The sequence below is a fragment of the Mastomys coucha genome, unplaced genomic scaffold, assembly GCF_008632895.1.
Source record: "Mastomys coucha isolate ucsf_1 unplaced genomic scaffold, UCSF_Mcou_1 pScaffold14, whole genome shotgun sequence".
Classification (NCBI taxonomy): Eukaryota; Metazoa; Chordata; class Mammalia; order Rodentia; family Muridae; genus Mastomys; species Mastomys coucha.
This window is the reverse complement of record NW_022196896.1, coordinates 101,078,934-101,104,553: the sequence shown is the minus strand read 5'-3', so window position 1 is coordinate 101,104,553 and position 25,620 is coordinate 101,078,934. Positions and strand designations below refer to the sequence as shown.

The window sequence follows — 25,620 nt, the reverse complement described above, 5'->3', positions numbered from 1 at the left end:
TTGTGTTGGATGGTTGGACTACTTTATTCTTCTTGCTGCTGCTTCACTCAACAGCTCTAGAAGCAAGGTTTGGCCCAGGCTTCGTTGAACACTAAGGATTTGGGAGTGGGGGCTGGGCGGGCCCAAGGTTCCTGGGCACACAGCCACCTCACAAACTTGGGGGATGGGCAGGAACAAGGGCAGGCTCCTAGTTGTTTGTGCCATTGCACCTCTGGCATCTTTGCACAGCTTGCAGTCTATCTTGCTTTCTGGGGCTGGAGCTATGCTATTAAAAGTCAGGTCGTCTCCCCTCTGTTTGTGCTTTCTTTTGGCTTCAGCCTCTGCTGGGGTGGAAGCCTTCTGTCTGGACCCTAGGGATAAATTATACTTCACTAATAGGCACCCTAGGACTCATGTTGACGTCAGCATGTAGGGATGGACATGGCTTGGGGGAGGAAGCTTCAAAATCTCCAGAACAGGAGCACCAACCCTGCCCTTGCCTCCCCTCCCTGGTGACTCAGGGAAGCAGTGCCCTTCCCTGAGGAACGAGTTTGAAACCCAGCTAAGGCAGGGTGCCTGTTTACTCAGCAAATAGGGCAGGAAGTGGCTGCTGGATACTGCCACAGGCCACTAGCCTCATCAATTATTAACCATCTGTGAGCTAGAATAATCTGGGAGACTGGGAAAAAATGGCTGCCAGCTCCACTCCCTTTGTCCTCTACTGAAGAAGGGAAAAGACCTGGTGTGCTTCCACCCAGAGGTCATGGACTTGGCAAATCTGCCGAGCTGGGCTGTTCTAAGCTACCCACCCTGGGAATGAATGACAGAACTAATTGAGTGTGTTTTCAAGGGGACCCTGGTCCCACTTCTTGGCACAGTCAGAAACCAGCTCAAGCTGGAAACACTCTGGTTTTGACTAAGGCAAGCTTAAAAGACCTGCCTGCTGCCAAGCTGCCAGAACTCAAGTAGATCTGCCTCACGACATCATACCAGTACTTCTGGCCAGGAGATTCCCTTGGAAATAGAAATCAGAGTTCATTCTTTCCCCCCAGACACACTGACCTAAAATACACATGGTCCGTTTTCACTTTATTCTCCTTTTTATGTATTCTCCCACTTCCGGATCTGGAAGCAGAACATGATGTACCCCAGCAGTCCAGCTTTGAGCCATATTTTCTGTTTCATTTTCCCCCAACTCACCCTAGGCTCCTTGCCTAGGTATTGGGATAAGAGAGCAGAATATACAAGGACCCACCATCCTTGCCCATAGCCGTGAGAGTCATCCTGGGTAGCACGGAAGGAGTTCCAATGAGGGGTGAGAGCCGCTTCAAGGTCATCTACCCAATATGTCCACGGATTTGATCAGATCTGGGTGGTGTGCTGGCCAGGAGCTGGTGGCTGCAATGCCTCCAACTGACTGAGGAGGACAGGGATGTGAGGCCGCTGCTGGGGGTCCACAGTCATCATAGAGGCCAATAGCTGTCGCAATGCTGAAGAATGCCTGCCAGAGGGGGAAGGCAGAGGACTGGAGGACATGCGTCCTAGAACTGCTACGATTCCAACTTGCCTGAATCTAGGCAAGAGTTTACAATATTTGATGTCCCTCTTATTGCTCACCTGGGGCTCTGTGGGATGCTGAGTTCATTCTGCACAGCAAGGGCCACACTGTCACCCTTCTGGAACACCATATCGTAAGGGCCTTCCCCAAACATCATGGCATAAAGCACACAGCCTAGGGACTGAGCATAATTTGGTTAGTTCCTGGAAGATGAAAAATGCCATCCATTTCCTTATTGCCATGGTAAAAGGAGACCATGTAAGCTAAATATATGCCAACCTCACCCAGAGGAACCATGTTGGCAGGAGGGAGGCCTGTGTGGCCCCTGCTTAGCTAGTGCCTCTAGCAATTCAGCCACAGCGATTGCATCGCTTCCTAAGAACGGTATCAGAGATGGTTCCCAGGAAGGAAGTGGTCGGGTGTGAAGACATATTGTGGTTCTGGGGTTCTATGCAAGAGAAACCAAAAGTCTCCTTCCCTGTATGGCAAGACAGTTATAGAGCCACACCCTTCCCCACCCAGTTTCCCACCCACAAGCTCCTCACCCAGACATCAGTCCGCTCATCGATGACACAGTGGCTTTGCACAGAAAAAAGTTCAGGTGCCCGGTAGGAGATGGTGCACCGCTGGGCTGCCCAGTCCTGGAACAGTGTCCCCAGAGCTCAAAAGTGGAGCACAAGCCATATCATGTGACCAAATTGGTGCATGCATCAGAATGATCTGGGGATGGGGAGGAGATGGCCAAAGAAACCAGGAGACTCTCTTACCTGTAGAGCTAGGGCCTGGCGAGACCCCTCCACTTGAATGCATGCTTGATTCATAGAACCCAAGTCCATTAAAACTGGCTGCCCCTCATCACCAAGCAAAATATTGGTGGGCTTCAGGTCCCTGGAGGGAAGTGAAAATGACCCAAAGGCATCCTGGGCGGGGAAGCTGGTATCCCAGGGAACACCTCGGAGAGTGCAGAGGAACTCCAATTCTCCTGGCACTGCTCTTCCCCTGGCTTCATTAAGTGCATAGGGCCCGCCCACTGACCTGTGTGCATAACCCTTGGCATGAATGGCCTCAAGGCCTCTGCAGATACCCAGCAACAGTGGAAGGATTTGGTCTTCAGTCAGGAAGTTGCCTTGGTCCTTCAGCCTTTCTATCTCACTCCACAGTGTACCTCTCTACAACACAAGTTTTCCTGCGTTGAGACATTTTTGAAGCCTCTACTTCCAAGGATTCTATTTTGTGTCAAAGTCTGTCCACCCTTTCACCACATACACTCTTACTAATCATTTGGGGCTTTGTGGGATGTCAAGTTCACAGGGGACCCTATGGTCTTCTGAGCCCCAAATTTAAAATGGCCAAAACCAGGGCATGTGTTCCTAGCATATTTATGTTTGACTGCCCAAAGGGCCCTTCGTGAGGCCCTCCTTTATCACTACAAGTTTTTCTGACCTTGAAGAAGGGCAGCAGCAGCCAGGCTTCATGCTTAGCACCCCGCTCTTTCAGACAGTAAGCCATGAGACGAAGGATGTTTGGATGCTGGAAGAGGCGATGCATGTCTGCCTCTCGCTGGGCTTCTTCCTGGTCCTGTTGCTCATGACATAGGATTCGCTTCAGGGCGTAGAAGTGTCCATCATGCAAGCCCTCCACTAGGTCCACATAGCTGAACCCACTGTGGGCCAAAGGGGTCAGGGAAGGATCATGGTCATATCTCCCACATAGCTTGGGCCCAGAGGAATTCCCTGAGGGAGGAGTGCCTCTCACATGGAGTGGAACCCTCCCAACCCCCCAAGACGTAGCTCTCATATAGTTTCAAGACATCAGGGTCTGCACTCCTCAAGAGCAGGGGCACTGAAATCTCTGAGGTTCTTTGGTCTAAGCATAAGATGTTCAATTAATTTCAAGCAGCAATCAAAACTGGGTAAGTGCTCATGAGCCAGGCACTGGGTGACATGTGTTAAAGAATATACTATCTCACTTCGTTCTCACAAGTCCCTTAGTGAGACATTATAATCATCTCCGTTTAAGCAGAAGAAACCACGGTTTACTTAAGGTCACACAAGGTAGATCCAAGAAGCCAGGGTATAGAATCCACTTCTTGACCCACTCAGCTAACCGGTCAGGTGAGGTAGAATCTAAGGCTAACACTCCCCAAATGACCTGGGTCTAGCTAAGTGACTTCCAAACACTCACCCCTCCCCCAGTTTCTGGACGAAGAGGTAACGCTTATTGTCAATGATGACAGTTCCCCTGGAGCAGACACACAGTGCGTGGCCCATAACGTCTCAGTCATCCTCCTCAAGGATGGTCTTCCTTCCAGGGAGAGTGGGGTCTTCTGGGCGATGGGTTGGGGTCCCGGCGGATCATGCTAGAATGAAAACAGCAGGTCGCAGGTCAAGAACAATCCAGCCAGCCACCGAGGCACCAACCAAGAGAGCTCAGGCTCGCCTCCGAGAACCCAGATTCACATCTAAAGAAAACAGGCCCTGGCGACTCCAGCGCTAAGAAGGCTGAGTTCAGGCCACGCTGCGTCTTACCGGGCCGTTTCTTTCAACCCCGGCCCACCTTCGGCCAGGTCCAGTTTTCACACCCGTCAGGCATGGGGTGGAGGCGCAGGAGGTGCGGGACTCGAGCCCACCTCTGGCCGAGTCCACCCTCCGTCGCTCAGGAACGAGCACAGGGTAGGCCAATACTAACTTCTCACGGACCTAGCTCCGGCCTGAACTAAGGGCCAGGGGCCGGAAGCCACGGTGACATCATCAGTCCGCGTCGAGGTAACGGCCCTCTGTATCCTAGCAACAAGAGGCGGCAAGAGGATGTGGGAACCCGGAAGTGAGAGGCCAGGGCCCGGCTAGGCCGGGGGTGGATTGGTTTCTGTATCTCGCTGAGGGTTCCCACTTGGCCCTCAGTAAGGGTCAAGACGCAGGGACTTGTACCAAAGAGGAGCAAAGCAGGCCTCTACCCGAGGCCCCTAGGACCTCCGTCCCCCAATGTCGGAGGTAGGAGGCCTTAGAGCTCCCGCGCGCTGGAGTTAGAAAGTGGCTTACTACAATCTAGCTTGGAGGAGGGACCAAAGAAGGGCGGGTGCTGACCCTTAGAGATCCCTGGAGGTCTGATCCCTTAACACTTTCAGGGGTCTGGCCTGTATTCCACTGCCTTGGCTAGTGTCAGAGTGTGCCCTTGAACTAAAGTAAATCTGGTCCTAACAGTCTCCTAGCTGTGTGACCTCCAGCAAGTTATTTAGTCTTTCAGATTCTCACTTTTGCCAGCTGTAAGACAGTACCTACGGCTTAGTGTTGTGAATTACGAGGCCAAACTGACTAGTTCCAATCCCAGCTCTACTGAACTAGTGACTTTGGACAGCCACTTAATATTTCCAACCTTCATTCTCCTCGTGTGTAAGGCGAGAATGAGAATTATTTCATGAGTTGTTTCAAAATTAACTGAGATGTCTTTCGTATAGTTTTTTTTTTTTTTAAACATAGCCTTCAATGTGTGTCAATAAACAGAAATAATAGTATTTTCTGCCCTGTTCCTCAAATCTATGGCTGTGAAGGCAGGAGAAGTGGAAAATTAGACTTCTAAGTCTTTGTACTACACAGTTTGTTTCACATCTCTTGCCTAGACAAGCAGGATATATTGGAAAGGAGTGCACCTCCAAAAAAGATAAGTGACCAGAACAGGCTCCTTATAACCCCTTTCCAGTCATGATCGCCGTAAAGATTTTCTATGTTTCCCACTGTTTCTGAATCCTTTTTAACCCTACTGCTACCATGCATATAGATTTAACCTGATATGTGCCGGATCCTTTGCTACTCATGAAGATTTAAGACGCCCTACCAGCCCTGCGAGAGTTCAGTGTAGAAGAGCAGGCTTGTTAAAGCAGACTCTAATTCTATAGGTCAAGGGTAGGACACGAGATTCTGCGTTTCTAACAAGCTCCCAGGTGATGCTAATGGAGCTGATTCGGGTTCAGCACTTCGAGAAGTAATATATAGAGGATTTTACAAACTAGTGGACCGTGGATGGCTACAGGCAAAGTCCGGGTTAAGAGCCTGAAAACTTGAGGTGGTCTCCGCCCCTTGCTTGACGAGGTTCCCTCCCAGGAATCCGACACGTGACGGGTGGGAAAGCCCTCACTGAATAGAAGAACTTTGTAAGCTCAGAAGATGCCACCCGACCTGCCTTCCCCGCTGCTGCGGCTTGTGATCCTGCTGCTGCTGTCCCAGGTAAACCGAGAGGGTCAGACTGTCTGCCTGGATGTGGGGAGAGGAGAACAGTGGAGAAATAGCTAACTGCCGACAAGGCCAGTTTTATCTCTTAAACACTTGGCAGACACTGACCCTTACTCCAGACCTCTGCTGAGCCAGGCTTTCGCCCTTGCAGGCAGAAGCTCGCTCCTTCGTAGTGGATCTGGAACACGACAGATTCCTCCTGGACGGGGCCCCTTTCCGCTATGTTTCTGGCAGCTTGCACTACTTTCGCGTACCGCGGGTTCTTTGGGCCGACCGGCTTCTCAAGATGCATTTGAGCGGCCTCAACGCTGTGCAGTTGTAAGAAGTGCTCGCGAGAGCTTTGTGGAAGCGAGGTTTACTCTTCCTTAGAATGGGGTTCCCCAGGAAAACTAACTTGGGTTTTGAAAGGGTTTGAGCTCCAGGACTCCTCAGGCAAGAGTGAGAAAGGGCGGCCCGGAACTTCTTTCTAGCTGCTTCTCTGCAAGTTCTGAGTCTCCTAGGGAACCTTTGGGTCCTGTTAACATCTTTCTTTCTCAGTTACGTGCCCTGGAACTACCATGAGCCAGAGCCTGGGATCTATAACTTTAACGGCAGCCGGGACCTCATTGCCTTTCTGAATGAGGCAGCTAAATTGAACCTGTTGGTCATTCTGAGACCAGGACCTTACATCTGCGCTGAGTGGGAGATGGTGAGTTAGTTGGGAGAAGGGCAGAACCAAAGGTGAAGTTCCTGTGGGTTTCAACTCCTTCCTGCCCACACTCTAAGGGGCAATTTCCAGCGCTGAACTCAACTCCCTCCTTCTTGCCTCCCACTGTACTGCAAACAAAACCCATCTGTAGCTCAAGAGGTGGCTTATCCTGTAATCCCAGAATTTAGGAGGTTGAGACAGTAAGACTGAAGCTATTGAAGCTAGCCTGGGCTACAGGGTGAAACCCTGTGTCAAAACGAAACAGAAACAAACCCCTTGCCTGCTCATGTGTTGCCTTTATGTTTTTCTTAAGGGAGGTCTCCCATCTTGGTTGCTTCGAAACCCTAATATTCATCTGAGAACCTCAGATCCTGGTGAGTTGAGACAACAGATTTGAATACCTGAACAAGAGGCCATTCCTTATTTAGAGGTCATACATTTATTTTTTCCTTCGACATGATGGATGCTGGATGCTAGAAACTGGGAGCTCAGAGACCTAGTCCCTGTACAAAATAAAACTTACAGTAGTGTGAGTTGCAGAGCAGGCATGTGATGCACACCTATAATCCCAGCTCTTATAAGGTAGAGACAGGGGGATCAGGAGTTCAAGATCGTCCTCTGTTATGTAGGAAGTTAGAAGCCAGTCTGATACAAGAGACCTTGTATCACATTAAAGGAAAAAAGAGAGTGGGAGAAACAGAGACAGTTGTTTTTCATTTTTGTTTTGTTTTGTTTTTTGTTTTTTGTTTTTTTCCTGACAGGGTTTCTCTGTGTAGCCATGGCTGTCCTGGAACTTACTCTGTAGACCAGGCTGGTCTTGAACTCAGAAATCTGCCTGCCTCTGCCTCCCAAGTGCTGGGGTTAAAGGCGTGCACCACCACCGCCTGGCTGAGACAGTTGTTTTTCAAAAAGACCATATACTGTGACTATACTGTACAAAAACTATATAAATAAGGAGGTGAAATAATGAATAACAAGAGAAGAACTGAGGGTAGTGAGTAGTGAGAAGAGACTCTCTGAGAAGGTAACATTTTCGTTGGCTTCTGTGGAAGAGAAAGCACTGGTTGAGTATTAAATGTGGCTGAGTGGTCAGTCCATCCCCGGGATGGGAAAAAACTTGTGAGATGGAGGAGCAGCATGGCTAGAGCAGTAGTCAGGGAGGCAGGAGTGTGCTAGGGAACTCCAGCTGAGGTAATTATGCAAATGGCAGAGGCTCTTGCAGTCCTAGGATGGAGCTTTGTGATTTATTCCAATCACAGTAGAAATCCCCTGAAAAATTTCCTCAGAAATAGTCCACTGCTGGATTTACTTTAACATTACTTCAGCCTGAATGCAACTGGGTTAAAGCCAGCAAGAGCAAGGAAGTGAATGGAGATTCTTACGGTAGATGAGTGACGATGATGGTGTTTAAGTACAGTGATAGTAGTAGAAGTGGGAGAAGAGGCAGACCTAAGAGACGGTTTGGGAGCAAAGTGTAACAAGACTTGTGGACACACTTTTAGTGGATGAGGAGGCCAGGTGGGGGCCATGGTAGGAAAAGGATCAATTTTCTGACCAGTCAAGACCATTTATTGAGGAAAATGGGAGAGGCTGGAGGTGACTCCATTTAAAACGTGAAGGGTTAACAGAGTGCCAACATGCAGCCTGTTTTGTTCAAGTGACCTCCAAGTTGTAACCCTCACTGTGATCTGGCACACCTCACCACTCTTGACTAGTCCGCAGCACTAGGCATGGCTGACCACCCTGTCTTTGAAATACATTCTTCTAGCCAAGCATGGTAGTGCATGCCTGAAATCTCAACACTAGGGAAACTGAGGCAAGGTGGTCCAGAGTTCAGGACAGCTTGGTCTACACTGTGAAGCTGTCTGAGGAAAACAAAACACAAAGCTCACTTTCTTTCATGATGCTTCGCTTGTCTGGCCCTTGCCTCACAGAAGCTTTCTTGACCATTCAGTCACAGTCTGTTTTCCCATTTCCCTTTCCTCTAAAGGTTGGACTGTCCCAGGACTCTGTCCTTGGATATATCTCTTTCCTAATTTTGTTCTCTAAGTTATTTCATCCATTTATGTGGTAGATTTAACCTGTGCTGACCCCCCAAATATGTATCTCTCTCCTAGGACCTTTCCCGTGGCTTCTTCACACATACTTAAACTCCTATGTTGCTTCTCTATTTAGACAGATAAAAGGTGCAATGAAATAACAGAAACTGAGATTCTGGTCCGGCCTACCAAAGCAGCTACTTGTTTCTAGAGTTTCCCATCTTAGCACTCTAAACGCTGCAGTGTAACCCTTCACACCTTTCCTATCACTCCACACTCTCTTTCCTATCATCCTACATTCAGTCCATCAGAAAATCCTGTCAGCATGACTCTCAACAACATTGAATTTAACTATTTCCAGTCACTTCCAGTGCCACCTACTGGCATGAACCTCCCCTTGCTGCCATTTTTTTTTTTAAAGACTTATTTTATGTAAGTACACTATAGCTATCTTCAGACACTCCAGAAGAGGGAGCCAGATCTCCTTACAGAGGATTGTGAGCCACCATGTGGTTGCTGGGAATTGAACTCAGGACCTTTGGAAGAGCAGTCAGTGCTCTTCACCTCTGAGCCATCTCTCCAGCCCCTCTTGCTGCCATCTTAATAGCATCCTCATTGCTCTTCCTAGTTGGCTTTCCTCACATCTACTCTGTTCTTGGTATAGCAACTAGTGGGCTTCTATGAAAACTGTTTAAACATCCATCTCAGGTCAAGTCATACCTCCCTAATAAACTCTCATCTCATTCAATATGAACCACATACTCAGCCTCTGGCCCTAGGCCTGGCTCCCTGGTATCTGCCGCTGCCTGCTTCCTTGGCCCCAGCCATACTGCCCTCATTGCTCAGTGTTGAAGGCATTTACGTGGGGTGCTTCTGAAGCACCCCTGCAGAAATCACCTTCGGTGATAACTTCTGGCCACCATCTAAGTTTTAAGCATTCCATACTGAACCTATTGTATGCCTCCTTTCCTGCCTTGTTCTTCTTGTCCCTAACACACTATGTAGTTTTTCTCAGATATTTATTGTCTGCTTCCACTCGAGAAAGAACCCATAAAGCAGAGATTCTTTCTGCCTGTTGCTCCTTCCATACACCTAGGCGAGTGCTTGAAGCAGTCACCCATGCATACTTGTTGATTGAATAAAAGTGGTTTCATATGTGCTTGGATGGGTCTCTTGTGTAAAACATAAGAATAAAAATAATTAAATGATTTAAGGTTTTTAAAAAATGAGCTGGGCATAGTGTTGTATGCCTTTAATATGCTTGAGTGTCAGGGGCCAGCAAATTTCTGTCAGTTTGAGGCCAACCTGGTATACACAGGAAATTCTAGGACAGATGGGGCTACCTTTTGAAACCTTTTTTTTTTTTTTTCCAAATGAAAAGAAATAATACTTATGAGATGTGTCAACAGACAAATCTACTTGCTTCCAAACCTAACAACCTGAGTTTGGTGCCCTTGGATTCTCGTGGTGAAGGGAGAGAACCAACCTCTGCACATTGTCTTTTGATTTCTACAAGCATGCCATGGCTTGAATGCACATACACACACTAAATAAATGTAATTTAAAACTTTGTAAGAATTTAAAAATGAGCCAGGCATGCCTTTGATCCCAGCACTCAGGAGCAGAGGCAGGCAGATCTCTTCAAGTTTGAGACCAGTCTGGTATACAAAGCAAGTCCAGGACAGCCAAGGCTAACAAACAAACAATTCAAAAATGGTCAGAGGTGGTGGCACACACTTTTAATCCTAGCACTCTGGAGGCAGAGGCAACTGGATCTCTTGAGTTCCAGGCCAGCCTGATTACAGAGTGATTTCCAAGACAGCCAGGACCACATGGGCAAACCCTGTCTCAAAAACACAAACAAAAAATAATTTTAAAATGTCCTTTAAAATACTTTTCACTAAGTCTACCCAGAGACGCTGCTGTTTTCTAAGCTCTGTCCTCTGGTGCTCAGGGTTGCTCCAACAGTACTGGATCCTGACATTGGTGCAATGGTTAGACAAACACACAAGCACCATTTGTAAAGCTCTTAAAAGAGCCCACATGAAGTGAGACTGTGTAACAAAAGGATCCATTCTTATCTGGGGACAGTAGAGGTTTTTTTGTTTGAGACAGGTTCTCACGTAGTCAAGGCTGGTCTGTGGTGCAACCTTATTGCTATTAGAATTCCTTGTTGCTTTGAATTCCTTTTCCTCCTGGGCTGGGAGGGGCTTTCTGGGGCCCCTTGTTTTTGTTAACAACAAAGATGAAGATATTAGTCACGTGCAAGGCTTTAATTCTAGGTTGATGCAGGCTGACCTCTGAGTTCAAGGACAGTCGGATTTACATAGTAAGTTCCTAGACCCTAGGCCTCATAGGAAAACCTTGAAAAAAAAAAGGAGTCTAGGTGTGAGAGAAAATGCCTGTCACCATGCCTGGTGACCTGAATGCATTGTTTGAGACCCAGATGGTGGAAGGAGACAAGTGACTCCTAAAGGTAGTCATTCACACATATGCCAGGGCACATTTATTCACATACACACACCCATATTGCTCTCAACAACATTGAATTTAACTACTCTGCTGATCCCCATTGCTAGCTGCTGATCCAAACCACCCCTTGGCTGGCATATACATCTTAATAGCACACACACACAAACCAGCAAGCAAAGTAATCTCTTGGCTGGCATACACATTTTAATAACATAGTACAGATAAATAACTAAATAAGTAAATGTAATTTAAAAGCATGAGCATAAAGGATTGAGGCATAAGCTGGCATCAACTAGGAAAAGGAAGATGGGAGGAAAAGTCAGGCAGAGGACATAACATACATGAAGTCACTGAGGGAATTCTAAAAGTAATAAATAGGAGTTGAGAATTTAAGGCATAAAATTGCATGGACTGATTCTACGCAAGTCAAACACTACTTTCCTGTTAAATTTCACAGTACTCTTAGGTGCAAGCTAATAACTCCATATAAAATGGTTAGCCTTTTTCATAGATGGAGTCTTAGGGAACACTACTCTGCCGTGTGTGCTGAGAGTTTCCTCTAAGAGCCACTGCTCTTGAGGCTGGAGTGATGGCTCAGCACATCAGAGCATTGACTGCTCTCATAGAGGACCCATGTGGTGGCTCATTACTGTAACTCCAGCTCCAGAGGCTCCAACCCCATCTTCTGGCCTCCTCTGCAGTCATCAAGCACTCGGTACAGAGACATACATGCAGGCAAAAATACTCATACACATGCACATAAAAATAAGTAAATAAATAAAAATAATTAAGAATTTTAGAGTCACTGCTCTCTGGATTTAGTTGTGAGCCAGGGAGAAGGATGCTACAGCCCAGGCTTCATACTGAGGTTGCTGTTGGGGTTGCTGGGGGTGGGGTGAGACCTTGGAAGTTGCAGGCCCTAATAAGCAGCGCACACTGCTCCTTCCTAGCCTTCCTTGAAGCTGTGGACTCCTGGTTCAAGGTCTTGCTGCCAAAGATATATCCATTTCTCTACCACAACGGCGGCAACATCATTAGCATTCAGGTATGAATGGGAAGTGGGCTGGCCATGAGACAGACGTAGGGACACACTGTTCGTAACCTTCTCTGTCTCATAGCTGGGCTCCTCTTTTCCTCTGTCCCTGGCAGGTGGAGAATGAATACGGTAGTTACAATGCCTGTGACTTCAAGTATATGAGACACTTGGCTGGCCTCTTCCGGGCATTACTGGGAGACAAGATCTTGCTCTTCACCACAGATGGGCCTCAAGGACTCAGATGTGGTTCCCTTCAGGGACTCTATACCACTATAGATTTTGGCCCAGGTCTCTTAAACAAGGGTTGGGAGTAGAGTCTGGGTCTCAGGCACCTCCTCTGTGATATTTTTTTTTCAACATTTATTTTTCTCTCTTTTTGCAGCTGACAACATGACCAAAATCTTTTCCCTGCTTCGGGAGTATGAACCTCGTGGGCCATTGGTGAGAGGCCATAGAAAGGGTAATGAGAAAAATCAAATGGCTGGAGGGTCCAGCTTGTTCCCACCTCACGATGGCTCCTTTCGCTTCTCTCTCTAGGTGAACTCTGAGTACTATACCGGCTGGCTGGATTACTGGGGCCAAAATCACTCCACACGGTCCAGTTCAGCTGTAGCCCAAGGACTAGAAAAAATGCTCCAGTTGGGAGCCAGCGTGAACATGTAACTGAAGGCACAATATGCTCCTGGGAGCTGGGGTTTTAAAGTTAAGATTCCATAGGTCAGATTTTGCCCTTTCTCCCCGCTCACCCCGACTTTAGGTATATGTTCCATGGAGGTACCAACTTTGGATACTGGAATGGTGAGTATCAATTCCCTTTGATGGAAGCAGAGGGGAAACAAGGAATCAGAATCTTGGGCAGGATAAATTAGGATATGTAGAAGCTGTGTGTGACGACCACTTTCCCCTCTAATGGCAAGATTTTTCTGTACAAGGCTCTGTGCTTAGTGCCTATCACCTAAGATGATGTTGAATTAATGAAATTACTTTAACCCAGGTGCTGACGAAAAGGGACGCTTCCTTCCAATTACTACCAGTTACGACTATGATGCACCCATATCTGAAGCAGGGGACCCTACACCTAAGCTTTTTGCAATTCGAAATGTCATCAGCAAGGTGCCCTTTTATTAATTGGGGAGAAGGGAGAGTGCCCATATTGTAAAGGAGCCCTATAAACTGGTGGTGTTTGTCTGGGGAACAGAGCTCACTTAGCATTCCATGAATGTTCCCACTCATATAGAACCATCTGGGGAATTCCACATGTAAAAAATTATAGGGTCTTCATGGCTCCCTGCAGCCTATCCCTGGGTTCCAGGTCAAGAACCTTCTTTTAGAGCCTTGGATTGTTTTGGTTTGCCTATGACTACTGAGAGAATTTGGGCTCAGTTCCAGGAAATCCCCTTGGGACCTTTACCTCCCCCCAGCCCCAAGATGAAGCTTGGACCTTTGCCTATGAGCCTGGTAAGTTTCTCCCCATCTTTGCCGATTTTATATTGGTGTTTTCTGAATCAGTTACCTTGAGCAGCCCTCAGTTCAGAAGTTTAACAGTTTGGTTGCTCTTTGTCCTCACAGGATGGGAATTTGCTGTCTTTCCTAGACTTTCTCTGCCCCCAAGGCCCCATCCATTCAGTTTTGCCATTGACCTTTGAGGCTGTTAAACTGGTAAGATAATGGGAATGGTAGGCTCCTTCAACAGCTACAGCCAAATGTCCTTTTGGCTACTAACCTTCCTTACGTTGCTCCTCCTCATTACCATTTCATCTTAAGTCCTCATCCTTCTGTATCTAGGACCATGGCTTTATGTTGTACAGGACCTATCTGGCTTATACTATTTTAGAACCAACACCATTCTGGGTGCCAAATAATGGAATTCATGACCGTGCCTATGTGATGGTAGATGGGGTAAGAACCTAATTCCCAACTGTTGTACTTACAATCTCATCCCTTCCCCAAATACCTTTCATCTTTAAAATCCCCATTCCAACCCTTCCCCATCTGTCTGCCCAGGTTATAAGGTAGGATTCGCGGAGAATATGGTTAAGTTTTTTAAATAGGGACATGGTGGGGCATACCTGCATTCCCAACACTAAGTAGTCTGAAGCAAGGAAATCACAAGCCTGGGCTGTATAGTGAGTTTTCACAGTCTGGACACAGAGACCCTGTCTCAGAAAAAACAAAACAAAACAAAACAGAAGAATGGTAGACAACCAATAAAGTGATTACATTCTCCTTGCCCTCCAAATAAAGTCTTCTAACGTGACTCACCGTGTAGTGGACAAGGACACCAGGCCCTTCTTTTACCAGAGCCTATCTTTTATCCACAGGTATTGAAGGGCATTCTGGAGCGGAGTTTGAAACAAGAACTGTATTTGACTGGGAAAGTAGGGACCAGGCTGGATATATTGCTAGAGAATATGGGGAGGCTCAGTTTTGGGTCTAACCATAGTGACTTCAAGGTGAGCTGGCTTTGTCCCTTCTTCCCCAGGACCCTTCTTAACCACCTCTCTGGGGGAGAAGGACCTAGTGGAAGAACTCTGCCTTTAGGTGTAGGCACAGGAATGGCTCTTGAGGACGTGGACATGGCCAGTTACATTCCAGGGCTCGATGGGGACAGTGTGCCCTGACTCAGTGAGTGACTTCTCACTTGCTTCCCCACAGGGCCTGTTAGAACCACCACTTCTGGGGCAGACAATCCTCACTGAGTGGATGATGTTCCCTCTCAAGGTGGATAAGCTTGTAAAATGGTGGTTCCCCCTGCAGCTGATGAAAAGAGCCCAGCCTCAAGCTTCCTCTGTCCCTGCCTTCTATTCCGCAAAGTTTCCAGTTTTAGGCTTACTTGGGGACACATTTCTCTATCTACCTGGATGGACCAAGGTATTGCTAATGGTGGTAGAAGGAATTGGGGGATGGGCACATTACAAGAAAACCAAACTGCAAATACACATTACAGTTCTGACTAGAAAGCTGAAAGGGGCTAACTCCACCGCCGAGAGCTGACCCTGTCTTTCCACTCCATCCCTTCCCCCAGGGCCAAGTGTGGATCAATGGGTTTAACTTGGGCCGGTACTGGACAATGCGGGGTCCACAACAGACCCTATACGTGCCAAGACTGTTGCTGTTTGGTAAATCAATCAACAAAATCACACTGCTGGAGCTAGAAAATGTGCCTCACGACCCGCAAATCCAGTTTTTGGATAAGCCTATCCTCAATAGCACTTTGCACTGGGGGTATAACTATCTTCTCTCAGAAACACAAGGTTCCATTGAATCAATGGAGTTAAGTGGGCACTGAAAGATGACCCCAGAGTCTGGGACACAGGGCAGGATCCTTTGGTGATGGCCACAGTGACCATAAAGAATCAAAGGCTACAATCCCTCTGACTGTAAGTACTCACACAGTTTTCTTGCCAAACTTTATTGTGATTAAAACTCCAAAGACAGCACTGGCTCCACACACCTCCCTGGCCCTGTCTGCCCCGGTTCCTGAGTGTCCTTCACTGCCCATCTTCCAAATAATAATGTCAAGCTTCATGAGGAGGAAGAGAGCTCTAGGTCTGGATGTGTCCTCTTGGGACCTAGAGTTGGCCCCAGATGCTGTAAGAAATCAAGATGAAGGCCTCCCCGCCTGACTGCGATGGTCTCGAAGGCAACGCATGGAGCAGAAAGAGAAGTCGAGGTAGTGAAAGGGAACGAGGCCTTGGAGGGACACACCACAACTCCAGCAGCGTCTGAACAAAAAGAAGGAAAATGTTTGGACAGGTACCCCACAAACTTTCCCATCTAAGCGCTGCCCAGCCCTTAAAGGTCAGGCACTCTCAAGTCCCCCCTGCCACCCTCTGAACGCCATGAAGGCACTCATTACCCTAGAACACAGGAGCACACCCTTTCACTCATCCCCTGGTCCCCATACCCAGCATTGACAACTGCAGAGTCAGGAACTGGAGGGCTAGGGGCTCCCAACTGGGCAGCAAGTCGGCGCTCTGCAGCCAGAGCTCTCTGCAAAACAGAAAAGATGTTCCAGACAAAAGTCCCAGAGATAGACAGTGCACTCAGGAAATAACAGCTCAGTCTGGGGAGGGGAGGTAGGCACTTACAGAAGCCTGCCAGTACAAGACTCACCTTCTCTCGGTCACTGAGGGCAGCAAACCGCCGCTGTTCCTCTTGCTCCTGTTCTTCCTGCTCCTTCTGCTTCCGCTGCTGTTGCTCGCGTTGCCGTCGAGCTGCCTTCTGCTCTTTTTTTCTTGTAGCCTGCCGGGCCTCCATTTCTTGAGTCAATGGCCCTGGCACCTGGAAGATTTCCCAAAGATATTATAAAACTACAAGGAAGTAGAAAGAACCTAATGAGGATCTCTCGTGCCCTCCGCTCTGTAGCTCCTTTTCCAGCTCACCCGAGCCTTGTTGTAATCATAGGCATCAAGATTCTTCTCCATGAACCTCCGGAATTCATTACGCGTTGATTTGTCAGCTGCTACAGTATAAGGTGGCCGAGCCCTAGAGTCCCTAAAGACAAAACCCCCAAACCAAGTTCAACTTGCCTCCTGCTTTTCCTGGCATCACCCAAGGAAATGGTATCAAGTGCCAACATGAGCTACCGAGTTATGTTCTCTATACCTAAATGGGGTCAGGAAGGAGATACTCACAGCACAGTGGGGTCAGCACCTGCTTCCAACAGCAAACGAACTACTAAGCCTCTTCCAGCTGCGGCTGCTGCGTGCAGGAGAGTAAAGCCACCAGAACCCAGAGGGGCATTGAGTAGGGACATAACTTCAGGGTCTACAGGCCCAGTGGCTAGCTGCAGCTTTAGCACCTCAACTTCTCCAGCACGACAAGCAGCTAGAAGCATATCCCAGAGCTCTGGTTGACCAGGGGCTTTGGCCTCCTCAACCAAAGTGTCCAATGGGGTTGCAACCCCTTGGGTTGGCTGTGAGAATGGCTTATCTTGAGGTTGCTGAGGAAGAGGCCCCTGTGCCCCACACTGCTGCTCTTGACTTCTCTCCTTCTTCCTCTTCCTCCTTCTCCGCTTGGGCAATACTTCAAATTCACGAAGATCCAGGGTCCCCAGTGTCAATTCTACTAGCTCCAACTCTACTTCGGAGCCATCATCTTCCTGAGACTCTGAACCTAGAAAAAGATACGATCTTGGATCTATCTAAGGAATAGGGAGAGAGGGTAGAAAGATATGGCCTTCCTCAGATGGGTTTATATTTATAAAAAAGATAACTCCAGATCATCCTGAAATGAAGTGTTTTTATTCTGTCCCTGGACTCTCCCAATAACAGGACAGTACACGCCTTTAATCCTAGCCTTAGGGAGGCAGAGGCGGGTGGATCTCTAAGAGATCAAGGCCAGCCTGGTTTATCTGGCTGAATTCTAGGACAGCTAGAGTTAGATAGTGAGACCCGCCTAAAAAACAAACCAAAACCACCACCACCACCACCACCACCACAAAAAAACAAAAAAGAAAAAGACAAAAGCAATCAAACAAAAAGCCCAAAAAAGTAGAGGAAAGCAATGCTTAGCCCCAAGCACAGCATCCAATCAAACTCGGCATATTCCCTCATGCTAAGTACCAGGATGTACCTATGAGCAGTCCTAAGACCTGGCAAGTCACTGAGCATATCTCAGCCGACAGATGTGGCAGTACATACCTGTAATCCCAGCATTTGGATACTGGAGACAAAAGGACAGTGAGTTTAAGATCAACCTGGGCTACAGAGAACTCCAGGCCAGCCAACAAAGACCCTGCCTTGATAAGAAAGCAGCTTGGTGTGGTGGCTCGAATGTGATCCCAGCATTTGGGTGGCTGAGTCAGGAAGATTGCCATGATTTCGAGGCCAGTGTGGGTGCTATACAGTGAGTTCTAGACCAGCCTGGGCTGAAGTGAGACACACTCAAAAGACAAACATGTTTGCTTTTTACAACATACCTTATTTTTATAAAAAGATGCTCATAGGGATAGATGAGTGGATGGCTGGCTGTAGGCATAGTTTAAGGGGTCACCTATCAGCCTTTAGATGGATCAGTTATGAGAATCAGCCACTGCATTTCCAAGGCAGATAGGTAGATACATTATACAATTGTCAGATGGTGCTCAAACCTTGTTTGAGTGGTTCTTCATCCTGCCCGAGTGCCTTATTTGCATCACTGGGGACCTCTGTTTTTTCTTTCTCGGTATCCCTTTTCCTCTCCTCTCTCACTGGTTTCCAGTGTGCCTCAGGAGACTGAAATCTGACCATTTCTCGAGGGTCTTCATCTGCCATAAAACAAACAGTCTCAATTTTAGGTGTGGAGAAACTAACTCAGGTCAATTGGGCTGCAGTCCACCAGCTAGAAAACCCTATGGATACATGGGTCTGTGTATGAGGTCCCAAGATCTGGAATAGCTCACCATACACCTGCAAGGTGGTCAGCTTATGGAGTACACGCTGAAGCTCTCCAAAAGTCGGTCTGCGGGTGGAGAGAGGGATATCCCAAATTCGGGAATCATTCCTTTGTAGGGGTGCCCCTTGGCCTCCAAAGAACAAGGACCGGCCAGAGCGTGGGGCACGGAGCAGTATTGTTTCGGCCTCCCCTAGCGCTTTGGACCAGGTTGGCCCTGCCAGCAGGTCACGAACATCCTAAAGAGAGTAACTCCACTTAGCATAGCTTCATCTGTTGCTTTAAAAAAAAAAATCTCCAAACCAAACAACGGCCCTACAATCATACAAAGGGAGAGGAAGAGAGAGAATGAGAGAATGTTTCTAGAAATTCTTATCCTATTGTCACCCAGAAAACTAGAAAAACATGAGATCAGTGGACTATCAGATCTGTAAGGCCTAACTCACCTTATAGAGCATGGCTTCATTGTAACGCCTCAAGTTGGCTCCAGCAGAGCGGGATGCCCTACCCTGGGCATCCTGAAGCCCCTGGGCTGTGCCCCGCTTGGCCCGCACAGTGTAACGGTGAAAGGTTTTGTGTGCCACCACTTCTCTTCTGTAGACGGCACAGACTCAGTACTGGAGACCAGGCAGTATTCCCAGGTTAGTGGGGTCCATCCTTACCCCATGCAGCACCCTCTCACCCTTGAAAAATGGCACCAGCAAAATGTCCAGCTGCAGCCATGAGCACCACGTAGTGTCTGGGACCTCCAGTTTGCAGGTTTTGTAGCAGCAATTCTGCCTTTTCTGGGGAGATCTAGATGACACATCAACAAACATTCCACATACTGCATGCATGGAAAACAAGAAACCAAGTGTTATATTGCATTATCTCATCTATTACAACTATCTTTGCCTCGTTTCCATTTCACAAAGAATACCCAAGGCTTCAAGAGGTAGTAGTGGAAGATAGGAATGATATAATCACAATTTAGACTTAAACCCATTACACTTGACCCGTTCAAGATTCTGGCCAGTTCAAGATTATGCTACCAGGTGTGATATAGCCTTCCCCAACAGGAAAGAAAAAAATAAGACATACACTGGCTGAAGAAAGCCTAGTATACAAAAGCTGGGACTGATCACATAATCTCTACTATTACTTGCCTGGTGAGGGCCGAGGACACAACGATAGGCATAAAGAAACTGGCCCTGAGCGTTTTTGAAAAGGACCCGATGTGGGTAGAATCCAGGGGGTCGGTTCGGTTTCTCAGATTCAGCCCTCCCCTCATCCAGTGTCAGCGAGTCCTCTTCACTGGTTGAGTCTGAGTCATCTGATCCAGAGATGCTAGAAAGATCTCCTGAAGACAAATATGGGACACAAGCTTGACACTCCACCTTTGACGTTCCTTCACACCCCATGGGGTCTTTCCCACCCCGACTCCCTGCTCCCATACAGACTTTCCTGTAACAAGCATTACCTGTGGAGCTTTGCTTTTCAAAGTCTGAGGCAGACAGGAGGGGCTTGTTCTTGAGACGTTGTTTTAAGTTAAAGCGATGCCAATCAAGCTTATAATGTTCTCTCTGGTATGAAAGGAAAAGGGGAGGCAAAGAGTGGAAAGAGATTCCACCTTGGCTGTGCACAGTAGACAAAGCTAGTCACAGACCCGGGAAATACAACCTGGTTAACATAAGTACACTAGATAAGGTATGGACCTTTTGTAGCTTAAGGTAAATCCATGTCCTCCTCCTCCTACCCAGAATTACACTTTTGCTTTCTAACACTTAATCCCACACTCTGGCCTTTTACCTGTTCCTGGTGGTTCTGGAAGATCTGGTCACAGGCTGAACAAAATAATTTATCTGAAATATCCAGAGAATATGGAGATACTTTTTTCCCTGACCTTGTGTTCTCTCCTGAAAGGAAGAAAGTGATAACTGGAAGTAGAAAGGGATTGTATCCAATCTACAGTGAACCTACAGTACCCAGGGCTATAGTGAATACCTGATAATACAGAAGAAAGACATGGCCCGACCTTGCCTCCAAGAATTTACAATCTGGCAATCATGAAATAAACGGCACAGTAACTATTTTGTACAGTAAATACACTTGAAGAGATACATGTACAATTAAATATTACATTTCAATGATCAAAGTGGAGTGTTTAGGGAAATGTTGTAGAAAACAGATGGGAGTAAGGTTCAATCTTCTTTTTGGTGCTGGGGCTAAGATCTCACACATCCTAAGCATGCCCTGAACCACTGAACTGCATCCCACCCCACCTCCTTTAAGATCTCACACATCCTAAGCATGCTCTGAATCACTGAACTGCATCCCACCCCACCTCCTTTAAGATCTCACACATCCTAAGCATGCTCTGAACCACTGAACTGCATCCCACCCCACCTCCTTTTTCAGTCTATTAAGTGCTACCCAATACATCTGGGGAACCTTCTAGCAAGGGTAAATTATCAAAACTGAGCCATCAATCAGGAAAATGCTTCCTGAATCAATGTTTTCCAAATCCTCAGATACAAGTAAAGGCTAACTCTAGAAGTACTTCTATCTCTTTACATCAAACTTAACTGAAGCTAGACTTGGTGAAGCAGTTGGGAGGCAGAGGCAGACAGATCTCTTATTAGTTAAAGGTCAGCCTGGTCTACATAGTGAGTTCCAGGCCAAGCAAGGCTATGCAGAAAGACCCTATCTCAAAAACAAAACAAGGGCCTGGATAGGTGGCTCAGCTGTTAAGGGCACCGACTGCTCTCTTAGAGGTTGGGAGTTACAACCCCCCAAACAAAACAAAACAAACACCCCCATTGATATGGATAATGGGCAAATCCTTGTTCCCAAAAGTGAACTTGGGGGTGTACATAGTGGTCTCTCTGAGGATAAGCAGGCATACCCCCAAGAAAACAAGTCCAGGGATGATCTGTCACATCTTGATACCCAAGCAAAGCCTCACATCATGGTGTCTGAAAGATAACTGGACTTTAGCTCCCTTCCTAGTAAGCCCTAAAATACTTCTGCGGTATTGGGGAAGGAACCCAGATCTAATTTTTCTAAGCTACATACTCTAGCACGTAAAACATTTTTTTTTCTGTTCTCCACCCCCCAGACAAGGTCTCACTGTACAGTCTAGGTTGTTGAAGTCCCACTTCTTGCCTCAGATTCCTAAGTGCTGGAGTTACAGGTGGGTGTCACAACTCCTAGATTAAATTTATTTTTAACCATAATAAAACCAGTTCCAAAAATGGAAATTTACATCTTTTAGTCCCAGTTACAGTGGACAGACATCCTAAGAAAAGTACAAGAAAACACAGCCAAAGACAAGCTAGCGTACAAAATTAGTAAATTCTGTATTTAGCAAAAGGGAATCTATCTGACTAGAGTCCACTTCTTTTTGAAATAGACCTAGGAAAGGTGTTTTAAAAGCAGTGGTATTGATGTAACGAGATATAAACAATAGCTAGAAACTTTTATGGTGACAATTTATGGGCCAGCCCTGTATAAACAACCCGAGGCTGTAATATATTGGGGAAAGAAAAAGCGGGCCAACAGAAAGAATCAGTGTGGATTCCTAAGCTGGGAAATCACGATGTAAAAGTCTTCCGTGTTAATAGACTCCACGGAACCCTGTGACGTTCCTCAAAGGTCCACCCCAAAGCATCCCGGATACCTGGACAGGAAGTACGCGGCGCCCAGGGCAGAGCCTCCCCGGGAGCTTGGCTCACTAGGCTCAGGCCACGAACGAGTGGAGCTTCCCGGTTGAGGGCCAACAGGGAAACGGAGGCAGGGGCTGGGGCTGCACGTGGAGCTGGCGACATGGCTGAAGAAGAAACGGAGGACAGAAACAACCCTCCCGAGCGAGATTCTACTACCGCGTCGCCAGGCGGACTGGCCATCCCCACGCAGAAATGCCCCTCTGCCTTCACCGGCTGCCACAAATCAGTGCTGCTGTAAATACGTGAGGATCTTCAGGAGTGAAATGGAGAGCACCCAGACCCAAATCGAGAACAGGAGTTACCAGTCAGAGGCTACCCAACTGATCTACTAGCACCGACACCTACGAGCCTCGTCACTCGACCCGCCCTCAGAAGCCTCCCCTAAAGTCCCGAGAGCCGAGCCACCCGCAAGTCCACCGTTCGGAAGCTGGATTTCTGCAACACCACAATAATCCGGCAGCTACGGAGAGTCGAAGGGGACACACTGCCGCGCCCGTAGCCCAGCCCCTCATCACGTAGAGCACACTATTGGCCTTCTGCTCTCCAAGACCCGCCTTCAACCTTTCGTCCTGCCCCCTGGGCTAAGAATTGGCCATCATGTCTCCACCCACTTTTTTCATTGGCCAGACTGGCTGCGGGTGACAGTGAGTGACAGACGGAGGGCCTAGAGCTCCGGGTCTAGCTGAGCCCAGCAGAACAGACCGGGCTTCTGGAATCGCCCGGGTCGCGGTTCCTGCGGTGACACGCGAGGCTGGTAACTGGAATCTCCAGACCCAGGCCCAAGCTGGCCAGGGGTGCCCACAGAGCCCCAAGTGAGCTCGCGATGCGTAACGGGGGCAGGGGAGCGGCGGGCGGGCCGGGGGCGCGCAGCCAGAATGTTTTGATAGAGGGCGCGCGTGGCCAGGGGAGCGCGCGTGCGCCGGGGCCGCGCGCCGGGTTGTCCGCTGTTGGGAGCCCTAGCCCCTGGCCTGGGGCCGGGCGTCCCTGGGACGCCCTGTGCTCAGGTCTAGGTGGCTGGGATTGGGGAGGCATCCCAGCCCACCAGGGATATCAGAAGTAGATCTAGCTCGACCCCTCCACCATCCACAGACACCCCTGAGCACAGGCCCTTCCTGGGGAGATCCATGGGCCCTGGGTCTACACTGACCAGGTGAGTGTGTTTTCTGAGACACACGCCTCTTACTAAACAAGGGACTCCCTCTGGGACCAGGTCGGACTGAGATCCACCATCCCCAGAGTCATCACTGATTGGGAGTACACCATACCACCTCGACCCCACCTGGCACTAGGCACCCAGGGAACCCACTTATTCAAGTGGGATCCAGAGTCTACATGGACTGGAAAGTTCCGATCCAGAAGCCCTGCCTGCCTAGGTCTCTGATACTAGGGAAGCAGAAGGGATTGTCCAGAAAAAATCTTGAGAAGACTCTCATTTGGGGTTTTCTGGACTCCCCCAAAAGCATGTCTGATTTCTAAAGTTGAGGTAGACCAAAGGTAAAAGAGTTCCAGAGGGCTGCGTGGATTCTGACCTGTAACTGACTCACTCTCCACAGGGTCAGAGAGTTTAGTTACTCCCGGGTATCCTCAAAGTAGATGGATGGCCCTACATAGAACACCAGGAGACATCTGACACAACTGGAAAGGTGTCTCTTTGCCCTCCTCTTAGTGGGATTTGGGTGGGTCGGAGGGAGGGTTGGATTTTTTTTTCTGTCCCAACTCCCCATTCTTTGAGGCCTGACACCTTTTCCTCCAGCAGCTGTCCAACCAGGGCACCCAGGACTGAAGTGGAGCAGAACCTGTCCATGGAGCTGGTAGGGCCATGTGCTTATCTTAAACATTTGTTTACAAAAATGCTTCTAAACGTTTAGTCTCTGGAGAGACCAGGAGGGGAAGGGGAGGAAACTTTCGCTTCACTGGATAGAAAATGAAAACAGCTCACCCCATACCAAATGGGCAGATTTTGGCATTGTAGCTACCCAGTAAAGGTTCTGGGAATGAGGACCAGAGTGAAGGCCCCCTTAAGTCCCAAGCTTAGCTGTTCTTGGGCTATATTATCCCTGAACTGCTTCTGAGCCAAGGAGGTTAGTGGTAAAAACAAATCCCAAGTATTCTTTCTCATTCCTTCTGGCCTGGTGGGCAGGACAGTGAGTAGACAGTGCCTGGATCTGATGCGAGTTCTCTTCACTGGCAGGTTAACGAGGTGAACAGGGGGTTGCGGTGATGGCACAGTTTGACACTGAATACCAGCGCCTAGAGGCCTCCTATAGCGATTCACCCCCAGGGGAAGAGGACCTGTTGGTGCATGTGGCTGAGGGGAGCAAATGTGAGTTTTGGGATATGACAGCCAGAGCAGGGGCATGGCTGGAAGTTGCTGGAGGAACTCTGAGGGAGCAGGACAGTGGAGGGGGAAGGGGTTGGGGGAGAATAACTACTTCAGGGATCTAACGTCTCCTGTGTCCACAGCACCTTGGCACCACATTGAAAACCTTGATCTCTTCTTCTCTCGAATATCCTTTGTGTTTCTGCATTGGAGCTCTTCCACCTTCTTAGCCCTCTCTGAGCTAGGACTCTGATGGGAAACGGGGATGAGTTCCGCTCTAGTCCATGGAAGGGGAAATGAAACTCATATTGAAATAACGATTGTTAAGAATAATACCTTGTATTAGCTGAGAGCTCTGTGCCCTTGTGTTTCTTCATGAAGAACTCTTCTAAGGGTGTTAGTTGTTAATGGTAATAACATCTTTGACTCTGTCATTTCTGTATTAAATACTTTGAATGCATTCTCCTAGATCCAATAACCATAAAAGGTAGCTATGGGTATTATCAATTTGCCACTGTGGACACAGCTTAGGGAAGTAACCTGTTAAAGATCACACTCCAGAGAGTTATAGAGCCAGGACTTCAGCTTGGGAGTGTGTGGACATAAAAGTCTATATTCTAGGCCGGTCAGTGGTGGTGCATGCCTTTAATCCCAGCACTTGGGAGGCAGAGGCAGGCAGATTTCTGAGTTGGAGGCCAGCCTGAGTTCCAGGACAGCCAGGGCTACACAGAGAAACCCTGTCTCGAAGAACAAAAACAAACAAACAAAAGTCTGTATTCTTAAATGTCTTTGCTTCCTGGCCACTTTTTCTTAACACTTACACGTTTATAATCTACATCAGAAGAATGGCTTCACATGTATGCTCATTGGAGAGATTTTTGAACTCATGTAAGTATACTAGGGGATGCATTGCTGTGGTGAAAGAGTACTTATTCTGGTCTTCCCTTTTGTTCATGCCTGGCTACACCCGACAAGGCAACACCACCCTAGGCCCAAAACTCTATAAACCTTTATATCTCAAGACCGGGTATAGCATTTAAACGCGTGGCCTCCCCTCAGCTTCCCAGGTCCTATCTGTTTCGTAACAAGAACTTATAACAAGAACTTAGTCATTTCACCAATGCTGTAGGAGGATATATATGGTTCAGTCAGGAAGTCTTGGAACCTGTATTCTGTCTGACTACACATTAGCCCTGCTGGAGTAGGAGGAACAGTCTGGTACT

At 47.9% G+C, this 25,620-nt stretch overlaps 4 protein-coding genes across 20 annotated transcripts in view; 2 read left to right on the top strand and 2 right to left on the bottom strand.

The window, feature by feature from the left end:
- Positions 1-1,051: 1,051 nt before the first annotated feature.
- Positions 1,052-4,296, bottom strand: Stk16 (serine/threonine kinase 16). Of its 4 annotated transcripts, XR_004117939.1 has the most exons (9): positions 4,066-4,296; positions 3,722-3,896; positions 2,981-3,200; positions 2,573-2,706; positions 2,305-2,425; positions 2,083-2,178; positions 1,822-1,985; positions 1,597-1,718; positions 1,461-1,480 (listed from the first exon to the last, which is right to left on the bottom strand). XR_004117939.1 is itself a non-coding variant. In XM_031368054.1 (8 exons), the coding sequence occupies exons 2-8, from the start codon at positions 3,805-3,807 to the stop codon at positions 1,342-1,344; spliced, it is 918 nt and encodes a 305-aa protein (XP_031223914.1). In that variant the 5' UTR covers positions 3,808-3,896; positions 4,066-4,293; the 3' UTR covers positions 1,052-1,341. The 4 variants fall into 4 exon arrangements, 3 of the variants coding, with proteins under 3 accessions (XP_031223914.1, XP_031223913.1, XP_031223915.1); XM_031368054.1 differs by lacking the exon at positions 1,822-1,985 and having other exon boundaries at positions 1,052-1,480; positions 4,066-4,293; XM_031368053.1 differs by lacking the exon at positions 1,822-1,985 and having other exon boundaries at positions 1,052-1,480; positions 2,305-2,706; positions 4,066-4,295.
- A 37-nt stretch (positions 4,297-4,333) lies between these two features.
- Glb1l (galactosidase beta 1 like) lies at positions 4,334-15,442 on the top strand. Of its 2 annotated transcripts, none has more exons than XM_031368050.1 (17): positions 4,334-4,527; positions 5,635-5,757; positions 5,915-6,081; positions 6,301-6,451; positions 6,765-6,825; positions 11,913-12,007; positions 12,112-12,286; positions 12,381-12,439; positions 12,536-12,657; positions 12,756-12,796; positions 12,993-13,111; positions 13,382-13,456; positions 13,568-13,657; positions 13,784-13,897; positions 14,320-14,451; positions 14,654-14,869; positions 15,024-15,442. In XM_031368050.1, the coding sequence occupies exons 2-17, from the start codon at positions 5,698-5,700 to the stop codon at positions 15,285-15,287; spliced, it is 1,941 nt and encodes a 646-aa protein (XP_031223910.1). In that variant the 5' UTR covers positions 4,334-4,527; positions 5,635-5,697; the 3' UTR covers positions 15,288-15,442. The 2 variants fall into 2 exon arrangements, with proteins under 2 accessions (XP_031223910.1, XP_031223912.1); XM_031368052.1 differs by having other exon boundaries at positions 5,430-5,757; positions 15,024-15,433.
- Ankzf1 (ankyrin repeat and zinc finger peptidyl tRNA hydrolase 1) lies at positions 15,395-22,553 on the bottom strand. 5 transcript variants are annotated; one of them, XM_031368047.1, is made up of 13 exons: positions 22,032-22,553; positions 20,162-20,268; positions 19,833-19,935; positions 19,519-19,712; positions 19,056-19,168; positions 18,820-18,967; positions 18,384-18,612; positions 18,093-18,248; positions 16,636-17,116; positions 16,384-16,495; positions 16,115-16,282; positions 15,906-15,991; positions 15,395-15,723 (listed from the first exon to the last, which is right to left on the bottom strand). In XM_031368047.1, exons 1-13 carry the CDS (start codon positions 22,255-22,257, stop codon positions 15,600-15,602), a joined length of 2,247 nt encoding a protein of 748 aa, XP_031223907.1. In that variant the 5' UTR covers positions 22,258-22,553; the 3' UTR covers positions 15,395-15,599. The 5 variants fall into 5 exon arrangements, with proteins under 5 accessions (XP_031223907.1, XP_031223905.1, XP_031223906.1 ...); XM_031368045.1 differs by having other exon boundaries at positions 15,906-16,282; positions 22,032-22,275; XM_031368046.1 differs by having other exon boundaries at positions 15,594-16,282; positions 22,032-22,275.
- Positions 22,522-25,620, top strand: part of Atg9a (autophagy related 9A) — an 11,078-nt gene continuing 7,979 nt past the window's right edge. The window contains exons 1-6 of one of the 9 annotated variants that reach the window (XM_031368035.1): positions 22,706-22,889; positions 23,631-23,720; positions 23,834-23,888; positions 24,269-24,400; positions 24,541-24,584; positions 25,221-25,285. In XM_031368035.1, the coding sequence (XP_031223895.1) occupies positions 24,298-24,400; positions 24,541-24,584; positions 25,221-25,285 (212 nt within the window). In that variant the 5' untranslated portion in view covers positions 22,706-22,889; positions 23,631-23,720; positions 23,834-23,888; positions 24,269-24,297. Of the gene's footprint in view, positions 22,890-22,972; positions 23,228-23,630; positions 23,721-23,830; positions 23,889-24,268; positions 24,401-24,540; positions 24,585-25,220; positions 25,286-25,620 lie in introns of those variants that run through there. The other 8 variants (XM_031368036.1, XM_031368041.1, XM_031368033.1 and 5 more) reach the window with 8 other exon arrangements.